Source organism: Diorhabda carinulata, chromosome 2, assembly GCF_026250575.1.
Source record: "Diorhabda carinulata isolate Delta chromosome 2, icDioCari1.1, whole genome shotgun sequence".
NCBI classification, from domain to species: domain Eukaryota; kingdom Metazoa; phylum Arthropoda; class Insecta; order Coleoptera; family Chrysomelidae; genus Diorhabda; species Diorhabda carinulata.
The window spans coordinates 14,873,404-14,885,727 of NC_079461.1; the positions used below are offsets into that span (position 1 = coordinate 14,873,404).

At 32.7% G+C, this 12,324-nt stretch overlaps 1 protein-coding gene across 6 annotated transcripts in view; it reads right to left on the minus strand.

Annotated features, from left to right (window-relative positions):
• Positions 1-330: 330 nt before the first annotated feature.
• LOC130890693 (mitochondrial dicarboxylate carrier) overlaps positions 331-12,324 on the minus strand; it is a 28,586-nt gene continuing 16,592 nt past the window's right edge. For all 6 annotated transcript variants that reach the window (XM_057794915.1, XM_057794914.1, XM_057794912.1 and 3 more), the window contains 4 exons: positions 12,098-12,287; positions 5,616-5,853; positions 3,532-3,739; positions 331-673 (listed from right to left, as the gene is read on the minus strand). In XM_057794915.1, the coding sequence (XP_057650898.1) occupies positions 434-673; positions 3,532-3,739; positions 5,616-5,853; positions 12,098-12,266 (855 nt within the window). In that variant the 5' untranslated portion in view covers positions 12,267-12,287 and the 3' untranslated portion in view covers positions 331-433. The remainder of the gene's footprint in view (positions 674-3,531; positions 3,740-5,615; positions 5,854-12,097; positions 12,288-12,324) is intronic.

Genomic DNA, 12,324 nt, shown 5'->3' on the forward strand with positions numbered 1-12,324 from the left:
TAATTGTAGAATCATAGATAATCCTTTTACCTACATAGGAGCTACTTCCTAGAGCTATTTCCATATCCTACTCTCCCGGTGCAACCCTCTGTGAAATGTCCTGGATACACCACAAGACGAGAAGAGTCTCTATCTACCACCCTCTGTAATAACCTAATCCTATTTTGAAGGGCATGAAGCAGGTCTTCAGACGTACCATGAGGTACACTCTTCCAATAAACTGGTAACTAGCAAAACCCATATCCTGGCTGCATGTCGTCAGACAAAAGGCCAATAGAGAGAAGAAAAAGAAGATATATCATGGTTGAAGTGAATTAGTAAATAAACATATTTTAATAGTTTACAACATATAATTAATTATTTCATAAAGATAAATTCATTTTGACATGAAAACTTTATTTAGCACAATCACATCAAACGCTAGCGAAACCAATTATTCTGGGGGTAAAAATCCAAAATTTAACCGCAATTGTTCCAAAATTAGGAATAATAAAATAGTATGAGGAGCTAATCTCACAAAAGCTGGAATATATCCTTTGAAAAATCCCAATGGTCCCAGCTTTGCCGTGTAAAGAATTATTTCTCCCAAATGTTTGAATTCACCGGGTTTGGCATTCATGGACCTTGTCTTCAGTACATCTAATGGTTGTGTTAATGTTGTTGCAATTGCCCCCTGCAATACAATATTAATGAATCAATTATATAAATATATTTATTTCTTATTGTCATTTTGAAGGTTGTTGTTTGGATATAATAATTTACGTAGTCAACCTACGAGCTTAACAAATTTTTATTATTACTAAAACTCCTTGAGCTTGAAGGTTGATTTTTATTTGGATTCTATACACCCCACAAAACTTATCGCATCACTCATTATTTTCTAAATATTTTAAATGTGTTGTCTGTTTTTCGAATTTTATTATTATTACGAATTAAAACACCAATGGATACGCCTTTTGCAACATTTATTTTTTATCAGTTTAATATAGAGAGGACAAAAAGTTTGATTTGCTAAAATATGGAAAATATCAAAAAATTGTACAAAACATCTATTCAAAAAAATTAACAGTGCTTGAACTGAAACCAGCCAATGAATTTTTAATAGCGTATGTTGCCGCTCCTCGCTCTAATTAGAGCAGAACCACTATAGCAGCGTGTGGACGAGCATTATGGTGCATTAGCACAGAAATGTCACCGACATGAAGCATATAGGACACTATGTAGGATTCTGGGATATTGGTTATGTGGTTATGTACCTGTCAGCATTTAGTCTTCCATCATTCACTGGTACTAACTCCGTGCGACCCTCGAAAGAAATTCCTCCCCAAACCATGATAGAGCCACCACCAAAGCTTTCAGTTTGAACAAAATTAACCCGATCGTGCCGTTCACCACGTCGCCTATATACTGGTACACGCCTATCTGATGAATATAGAAAAAATCTTGATTCATCCGTGGATAAAATATTAGACCAATCTTGAATATTCCAATTTGTTAGTTCTCCAGTAAATTCCAATCTTGCTACTCGATGTTCTCTGGTAAGACGTGGACCTCTAGCTGGCACTCTGGCTCGTATACCTGCTTTTCTCAGCCTATTTCGAACTGTTTGTAGGCTTATTCGGACATTACGAGCAACCAACAGATCTGTTTGCAGCCTTCGAGCGGTGGTATACCTAATTCTTAAGCCGTTAATCTTAAAAAACGATCATCTACTACCGAAGTTACCGGGTCTTCTGGTTAACTGCCCTGTTTCTTGGTAGCGAATAATATGGTGGATATGGTGCGTTGTTAAACTCCAATTACCCCGGCGACATATCTTTAACTGCGGCCATCTTGTATGTGTGCGATTATTCTAGCGGCTTCTTCATACGTCACATGTCTTGTTAAACGTTGAGGCACATCCATTATTAACAAAATAAATTTAAATCTTCACTATACAATAATACAATTTGCTTAGAAAGTTCTTGATCTCAATGCATACTCCAAGACAGAAATGATTTAATCGAGCATTTTTGCTTCCAAAAAAATTTGTAAGAAATTGTGATATTTTTTGCCCATGATAAAAAACCAAAAATATCTATTGATTTGTTACATATACAGATTGTCCCAAAAAACTAAAATTAAGTATTAAAAATATCCTGAAAAACAGGGATGCGATAATTTTTGTGGGGTGTATATTTTTCTTCTCTTAATGTTTCGCTTCTCTCTAGGAGCTATATCAAAAGAATTATAATCACAATTATTTAAAAATATGGTTTAAACTGGACAAAACATGAATTAAAAATTTTTTCCAAAATGTCATACAGTATTGTAACGTAATGTGATAGAGAAAAGTAATATTGGATATTAGTCTACATAACTTAGACATATATAAGATATGTCTAAAAAATTTTGGATGATTTAATTGTAAGAAATTTTACTCAGGTTTTGTTAATTTTTATCTTGAGTTAATATTTTGGTGTTTTTAAAATCAAATTCGTGTTTTTCATTTTGTAAATAATAGGGATAGCGTTATTTCTGATTTATGACATACATTAATGTTGTATTTAGATTGGATATAATTCAGTTTTTCGTGTAATTGACTTGGGTAAGGTAAAGCTATATATGTATTATTTTTCCTTCTTGGTTAAGATTTGTTTGTAAATTTTAATTGTTGAATGATTCTAATTTGGTTTGATTCTTTCAAGAAGTCAATAGAGGTCTGGAATTAATTTCTTGATTGGTTATTTGTCTTAACAGGTCGTGCTCAGTTGATATTCTCCGTTTAGAGATCACCCCTCCAGGGAAAACGGTTATAAATATTTCCATCCAAAGGTTTGTAGTATGTGAGATGCCACCATCCTATCGACACCAAGTGCTCTTATCAGATTCTGCAAAATGATCGATCTCTGGTCTCAGTAAAGTGTTCAAGATCACCTGAATCGAAAAGTATCCGTGAGAGAAAGAGAGAGAGACAGAAAGAGAGAGAGAGAAGTCTAAAGGCACTCATTGCAGCCCATATCGTCACTTTGATATAGTGAAGTGGTCATTAATAATTTTCTTAATAGTTTTCAAGTGACTAGTAATGGTTCTGCTTATTCAAACCAAATGAAAAGGACCACGCTGCTTAATAAGATGCCGAAATATGGCTCCAAAATATTTAGTGATGTGAAGTGAGCAATTCTCAGCTTTTATGGTTTATACCAACTGAATTTTAAGGAGGGAAATTTGTTCAGTATGTTGTGAACAGCTATTTTTATAGATTCAAGGCTGCTGCATTTTTGTTGTCGAACGCCGAGAATTATGCGTTACTGCGAGACCAACGCGCTCGAAATTTTCAAGACTTTCATCGGAATTTATTGGAAGACCTGTAGATTTAGTATTTATAGAGATACCTTTCCGTTCAAATGTATCAACCCAGTATATGATTAACCTTGTCCACTCGTATTACACTAAAATGTATCCAGTTTGAAATAACAATTTACAAATGTCCACAAATGCGTCATTCGGAATTAATGGCGATATTTTGTAAAATTTTCGAAATTTACTTACCGCTGTGAGACTCGCTAAAAAATGCGTTACTGCATTATCATTGAAATAAGGAGTTCCTAGCATTAATATTTTCACTTGATCATAAAATGAAAGCTGTCCAATTGTCATAAAAATCGCTCGAGTAGTTGCTGTCGTTGCTCCTGAAAATAATCTCGTTGGGCCTTCTTCTCTAAACACTCGTATGAGTCCGTCAATTGCGTGTTTGTAACTAAAAAAAAAACAATAATATTCGTATAAAAATAATAAGTGACTCTGATATATTAAAAACAATAGACTGCTCCTGTGAATTACTTTGAATCAGTTTTTATTGTATTATTGTCATATGTTCATTTTTACTATATATTATATAGAGTAAACTATAATTGAATGATAAAGTAAATAATATATTATTGAAATGAAGCCCCATTTGTAATGTTATAACTGCATTGATTACATATCTTAGTAGTGCTTGTGTGTCTAGTGATATAGAATACTTTAAATAGAAAATACTATATTATCTACTATAAAGCAAAACAATTTTGGATGAAATAAAAATGAAGAAAATTTTTAGACGCATTACATAATTCTAATAATTATAAAACATATCCTATCCAAACACAACATCAATGTATGTCATCAGAATCAGAAAGTACATTGTCCCCATTATAAACAAAATTAAAAAGCAACTAAAAATACAAAAAAATCGAATGTTATTTACTCTGTACCATGTTTAAATTGTCCAAAAAATTATATAGGAACGACTATGCAATATCTAGAAAATAGGCTAAATGGCCACAAATATACTAAAAATGCATCAACGGCATTACATAAACATGAATAAAATTAAAAGCATGAATTTGATGTCAAAAATACTAAAATATTATCAGAATTAACATAATAAATTAAAAGAATTAACAATAAAAGAAATGATCTTCATAAAACAAAATAAATTGTATCAGTTAACGATAAACAAGACATAAAAACTCAAGTAAAATTTATTATAATTTAAGCAATTAAATTTTCAAAGTTATATACCATTAAGTGTTTGAGGTAAGTACACTGAAATCCAATATTAATCTTCTCTAATATCATTCTGACATTTAAAAAATACCCTATCATAATGAATTTCGAACTCTCATCCAATATCTCAACTTTCTGCTAATGAATGATTTTGATTCTAGGTCTCGGTTAATAAATAATAGATTTTTAATATGTTTGACATAAGCATTGTTATTTTATTAACAACATCCAACTGACAGTTTATTATCAAAAATTGAGCGTAATTGAAATTATTGATTTGTGTAACAGCAAATGGATATAGAATATCAGCAAATATTGCTTATCTGTCGCTGTAGCCAGAAAAATGGAGGAAGAAGTATGAAACAACTTATCCTGCTTTTTGCATACTTCTACGAAAAATCTCTGTGTTAAAGTCTTCGTCAAGCCTAGGGTGTGAATATTCCATACTGACGTGCATGACATGAAGGAAAACATATATATTTCCATGTATCCCAAACTTCGAGCAGTTAAAAAAAAAGAATAAACCATTGCTAGTTGGATGTTGTTGAGTAAGTAAAAAATCAGAGGTATTCACTATGTTTGTAGTAGCAACCTAATGAATAAAGAGTGTTTTTCAAGTAAATCATATACACATTATATATGGCATAAATTATTACCACTTGAGGGTGGAAAATTGATTACAACCCGTTGTCTAGTTGAATTACAGCTCATCTTCAAAGGCAATAGATACCTTTATAGTCGTAGTTACTTACGTCCTTCAAAACAGTGTCAAAACGTATTGTTTACAGTACAGGGTGTTGTTGACATGGTGTAAGTGATTTTGAGCCGAAATTTGTATATAGATTATAAAACTAGCGTGAATATTTTAATCCTGTTGGGATGTCATACAAATAGCTGATCAGACAATCAATAGCTCAAAAACTTCGGTCGATGGCCTTTTGATACAGTAGTATCAATCAAGCTCATTTGTGTTAGTCAATTAATGTTAAATTTAGAAATTAAGTTCCATGTATTATTTTGTTCTCAGTTCATATTTAAATATCAATCACAGATTCCAGATCTTCGGTTTTCGTAAAAATACTTACTTCCTTCGTTTTTCTACGGGTAATTTAATATCGTTTTGCATTCTGACGTTTATCATATCAGCGGGAGTACCAACGATACCTCCTGCGCCTCCAGCCAATGCAGCTATAGCAATCTTAGAAGTGAATGTATCGCTTCTTGTGTTCTGCTTCAACACTTCATACATACCAAACCTAGTAGTAGAATATGTTCCCTGTCTTAGAAGTGAAGCAGATAGACCAGCATATAAAGCTAAAATCCCTAAAAATAATGGAAGATCTGATTACTCCTCGGTTCAAAATTTACCTAATATAAGTTGTGACGCAACAAAACATAAAAATATAATAATAATAATAATAATAATAATAATAATAATAATAATAATAATAACAATAATAATAATAATAATAATAATAATAATAATAATAATAATAATAATAATAAACGTACAAAAATAAGCACCTAATATTTCAATACATTCGTTGCCAAAAGGTTCGTTGCCTCTTATGCCTAATTAAAAAATATCATAATCAGTGTTTTTGATTATTTACAAATATGTACTTTCGTATCCCCAGTAGAGATTGTTTCACTGCCAGTTTTAATCTCCTATCTGCTTCCTTATTGCCTGGTGTACCCTGCTAGCCTAGCAACCGCATTAAAATTACTTTGTTTCTCTCAGCTAGTACTTTTAGAGTTTGTTTGCAGTTCCATACTATCTTAGACGTGCACTCAATAGCCTTCAGAACTTTGAAGGCTGCTTGGCTATTAGAGAGAATGTGGTTCTAGAGAGGCTCCTAGCCAAATACTCTTGAGCTCTTATGTTTATTGTTAGCAGCTCTACCTGAAAAATAGTAGAAGATTTTCTCAGTCGTATGGAGAGCTAATATTTTGGTTCAAAAGTGCCGTCTCTAGCCCTGGTGCTGGCTTCGAACCATCTGTATAAGATACAGATGCATTTCGAGCTTGCGGAAGATATTTATTTATCATGCAATACATTTATCCATTGGTTTGCCACTGGTTTCTAGCTTTATCAATTCTATTATCCTTAAATGAACTATCATATTCCCTGGCTTTTATTTTTCTGACTGGATTAGTTTGTGGGCACCCCTGTATGCCTCTTTATCTTTCACTCTAAGGTGAAGGGTGAGTAGTTCCACCAGAGCCTCTGGGACATGTTAACATTACTCCTATGACACCCTAGCAGATCAGCCTTTGAATTTCATTCAGTTTCTTCTGAGCTGCTGTATGATTTTCAAATACCAATCAAGCAATGCGTATGTAATCATGGTTTTGATGACTGTATTAGACTATATTAGACTCAACTTACTATTTCTTGCACACGAGATTGCGACAAGTCCATGTGTGCAGTGGGTTTGGAGGTTATCTTTATATATTTATAAATGTTTTATCCAGGATGAACACTAGATAATTTACTCAATTGGATAATAACAGTTGAGTTCCATTCCAAGTATAGATGTCTCTCTTCTCCGTGAAGTGGCACAGAGTTGAGATACCAGATTTTAATTGTGTTTAGAACCGTTTGCCGCCTTGCGGACAGCCCTCATTGTTGTAATAGTGTAGAGGTTTCTATTTATTTTAGTATGCGCTGTATTTTATAATATTTTTTGAATAAACTGTACAATCAGAAACCTAGCGCAATCACTAATCATGACAATTTGCTGCACTAAGATACTACTAGCCTGAGCGTGGACTAGCTTCTCTTCAAACCATCATCATTCTGTTGCACATAATTTTTAACATGAAAAAACAATTGAAAAAACCGGATAAACGTTATGTGAATATTATCCTGATGTTCATCGTCGAATAGAATAAATTGTAGGTGATTTTCTGGCCATATGAACAGAAAGGATACTAAATGACCGTTTTGATATTTACTTTAAATTTATTATTAATATTTTTTTTTTTTTAGTTTTACTTGTCTTATTTAATTTTGATTTTATACAAAAATATTTCTCCAATTCTCAATGAACAGAATTGTTCATTTGTTGTTCATTGTTTACCTAGAAAAATTTTCGATTAAATGGTTGTTGGTGTAGAATTTATTTTTTATCTCTTAGATTCAAGACATGTATTATGGAGTGTGGCATCATTATTGACAATATTTTTTGTCTAAGATTTTAAGAATTAAATTAATACACACGTCTACAAAAGTCTTGGTCCCCCTTGTAAACTTTTAAGTTTGCCTATGTAAAGAGCCAATTTTATTTAAATTTTGTGGCACCTTATCATAAAAATAGAACTTAACAGCGAGTTCATTTAAATTTTGTTGCAAATATCAAACTAATATGATCGAGTTTGATCGAGCAAGAATAGTGGCTTTACATCAAGACGGTTTATCTAATCAACACATTGCCCTTCGTCTAAATATATCAAGGACTTCGGTGAAGCGGATAGTGGCCCTTTTCCAGGAAACTCGTAGCGTTGCACGAAAAATCTAAGCCTAGTCTTTCACGACAACACATAGCTGCCTATTTTCAATAAGCTCAAGAGCACAGGGATTGAGATTTACAACAATGACGTAACGTTATTTTTTCCGACTGGTCCCGATTTCGTTTCTACAGTGATAGTCGGCGGGAAAGGGTATGGAGAGGCCCAGGTAGACAGGAACGACTCAATTTTACCAGAGATATTGTTTCCTATCATGAGAATGTTTTGGGGGGTATAATGTATGGTCGCCGTACACCACTTGTTGTCATTGAGCGAACAATGACAGGTACCGTATACACTGAAAACATTATAAGACCGATAATTGAACCCTTGCGCAATAAATATTGAGCAAATTTCATTTTTCAAGATGATAATGCCCGACCACATTGCTCGGAAATTGTACAAAATATACTAGAAAAAGGAGATATCCAAATAATGAATTGGACAGCAAATTCACCAAACATGAATTCCATTGAACATGTGCATTATGCGGATTATATTAGCAGAGCAATATCCAATGGAGGAAACCCACTTGTAACCCTTCAAGACCTGACTGCTGCCGTTCAAGGGGAGTGAGACAATATGGCTGACCATGTTATCGATATCTTGATTAGCGGGATACCGAGAGGCGCTGGCCAATTAATTGCAAGAAGACGCGGTCATACGAACAATTAATTTTTTTTTATTACATTATATCTTTTTTCTCAAAATAAAAATTTTCACATTTCAGTATTTTGCACATTTTTCCTCACTTAGTTTACAGTATATTCTTGGTTACGTAAATTAACTGCAAATCTCGTGATTCTATTAAACATCATCAAAATTGTGAAATTCGTAAAAGATTAATTGAATGAAATAATTATTTCAAGTTCGTGAAACGCAGGTTTGATATAAAAATAGTTCACTCCATAAAGTAGCTAATAAGGTGACTTTAGGTCAGTATATAATTTCTGGGTAGAAATTTTCTATTATTGAGGTTACTATTGCAAATATAAACTAATGGTTTCATATTGTTTTCTATTAATTACGTGTATTGTGAATGGTTGATTTGATCTAAAAATAATTCTTGGTGGATCAAATACTTGACGGTTATCTTTTAAAAATTATTCCGGCGTAACAACGATTTCAATAGAAAAAATGCATCAACCCATGGACCACTATACATAGAAGTCACGACAATAATTATAAAAACTTTAAACGCCTATATTGCATAATATCGGCATACATGAGTAGAAGAAGGAACAGACAAGAAAAAAACCTGGAGAGGATCACCCCTAGTCGTGCCTATGGATATCAAGAGCACCAAAGGCAGCGACTCTATGCACTGATTATCCTCACCAGAAACTATTGCGATTGATAACGGAAATTTTCGTCATAAAAATTTTAAAAGAACAATTCCCTTTCTTTGAAGAATCACTATCTATCAGAAGCGATAGAAAAAAATATGCGCGTCGATCTGGAAATTTGGATAGTGAGGAAAGGTCAAGAGAAAATCAAGAAGTAAATACAATAAAACTACAAGAGCAAAGGAGCGTAGAGTAGAACGAAAGGGTCGATAAAGTGGACAAGCAAAAGCTAGCATATGGAATATAGCGAAAATCCTAAGAGAGGATAGGATACTGATGCCACCAATACACGGTACCAACGGGATTGTATACACCGAACACGAATGTGCACATAATAAACCCATACTAAGGACGAAGAACTTACGTCGAGAAAGAATCTATCGGATATTGTCATGTTGAGAAAATCCCACTTTTTCATGGAATTATAGACCAATAAGTTTGGTACCCGCTATAAATAAAAGCGCCGAGAGTTTGGATTTAGAATACAACACCAAACAACATATTTTGAAACTTGAGAAATACACAACTCTAGTTTTCAATCAGAAAAAATCAACAAAGTGATTTCCTCGACATAAGAAAAGCTTTCGATCGAATGTGGTAAGACAGATTGATTTATAAGATAAGAAGAGGTAAACAATAACAAAGTCCCAGCTGTCCTCTAAAGAAAATAAATGAGCCACTGTACTTACCACAACATAAAAATCATTGACAAAAAAATCACTTTTAATAAACACCGCGGCCAAAGTGTGAAAAGTGAGGATAACAATTCATGGAGAGCATCTTAATACCGATAAGCACGTATACCTCAGTAGTATAAAGACACATATGCGAAACGAACGACAATGAATATCCACTGGACCACAAGCTGCGAAGAAATATACGGCGAAACAGGATCATAAGAAATATTAGATATAATAGAAGCTAGAGCAAAAAAGCTATAGAGTTATAGATCGGATACCGCTTTATAGTCTATTTTTACAAGAGTCTTTATAGGTTTTTTCCACATAGTAAAGAGATCTAAGTTGACAGTTTGGTTTAGTTGCAGCTTGCAAGGTGCAGGGTGCAATCTATTGTTCTATTTTTGAAAAGAATTTTCAACAATAGGCAGTTCTTGTCACGGTTCGAGGTGATAGGTAAACTGAGTCAAAGCACACTATGGAAACTTTCAAAATAAATATTTTTTCACAGGAAACAGCATTCCAGAAAATCTATTTCATTATGAAATGAGAAACTAAAGAAGGAATATATTTTATTTAAATGTAACATATATCATTGAGGGACATACACCAATTAAATTTTGTAAGGATGAAACTATTACAAGTAGATAAGTTTTCAAATTATTTATCCACTGGTTTAAATTCACCAAAGGAAAAGGGGTGCAGACTTATAATAGTACACATCGGCAGGTGAAACGGTTTTGTTAAAGGTTTATTGACTTTTGAATCTATTCGTTTCGGTGACTACCATGAAGACACGAATTCTGATGGTTTTAAAGAATAGTTCAAACAAATGATAGATATTCTTCCACGGAACTGCATATTTGTAATGGATAATGCAAGTTATCACTCGACCTAACCAAGTGATTTAAAAAAGGTTTACAGAATTCGCTAAATCAAAGAAGATATAGTTCCGTCCTATAAGAAAAGAGCTGTATTTTTTGTGTTCCCATCTTGAAGAGAAATTCAAAAAATAAGAAATTGCAGAAAATCGTGGAGAGAGTGTGGTCAAATCTCCACCATATCATGGCGACCTAAACCCGATTGAACTGGTATGAGCACAAATAAATGGAGAAGTTTCAAAAAAAAATAAATCTGTTAAAATGAGTTATGTTAAATATAGAAGTTGGGCAATATTAATGATAAAGTTGTAGTCACTTATTGTGAATTTGGGTTGCAGCAGTTCATCTTCTGATTTCGATTTGTAAAAAGTAGATCTACTTATACTAGTGAGTTTTTTGTTCTTTATGAACTTAAGGTTGTTTGAAAATCAGAGTTCAAGCCCTTATACCTATATATCCAGTATGATTCAATATTCTTCATACCTTGTAGAAAAAAGGAACATTTTTGAAAAAATTGCACTTTATTACCTTCAGAAGTTATAAGCTGGTTATTTGGGTGAAAATATAAGTGTACTCTAGATGTATTCATTATATTTATACAAATGTTATTTCATTTGAGGATACTCGAGATATAACTAGAAAAAATATTTGAACTGTCTACTAAAAGATACGCCTATGAAATACAAATGCTTCATCATGTTATTACTCTCCCATTCATAAAAATAGACTATGAAGAACCGCTAAACTTAAATTGTTCAGATAGTTTTTAGGAAACAAAATTAAAAGTTTCATTAATTGAAACACGACAGAAATTTAAAAATTCTCGTTTCCCCCCTCTTCTTTTGATAAAGGCTTCATAATAGGAGCCAAAACGTCAATTGGTTTGAAATTTATCTACTGTCAAAAATTCTTTCAAAACTCATAATTATACACTCCTACTAGAAAAGTTTCTATAAAAAAAAAAGAATAGCAGACTTCCTGAGAGCAGAAAAATATAGTTTTTCTAAAGTGATGTATTTTCAGTATTCATATCATACCAGTTTCAGGTTATTCTCCTTAAATTTCAGATGATATGATTTTTAAGTCTCTAAATCAAATAACCCTCATAAAAATTTGCATGAAATTTGAGAAATATTATACATAACTAATTAACCTTGCTTTTTGATAATATTTGTGGTCATTCCTATAATAGAAAGCTTTCCTTCTTGTTGTGTTTGTAAATGTACTTTTATAAGATCCAATGGATGTGTAAAACAGGCAGCACCTGCGGATGCTGTTCCTCCAAAGTACCATCTGGATAACTTCTCCTGATTTTTCTTCATGATCTATTGTTTACTTGATTCCTAAAATATAAACATATAATTTGAAACTAATCTACTA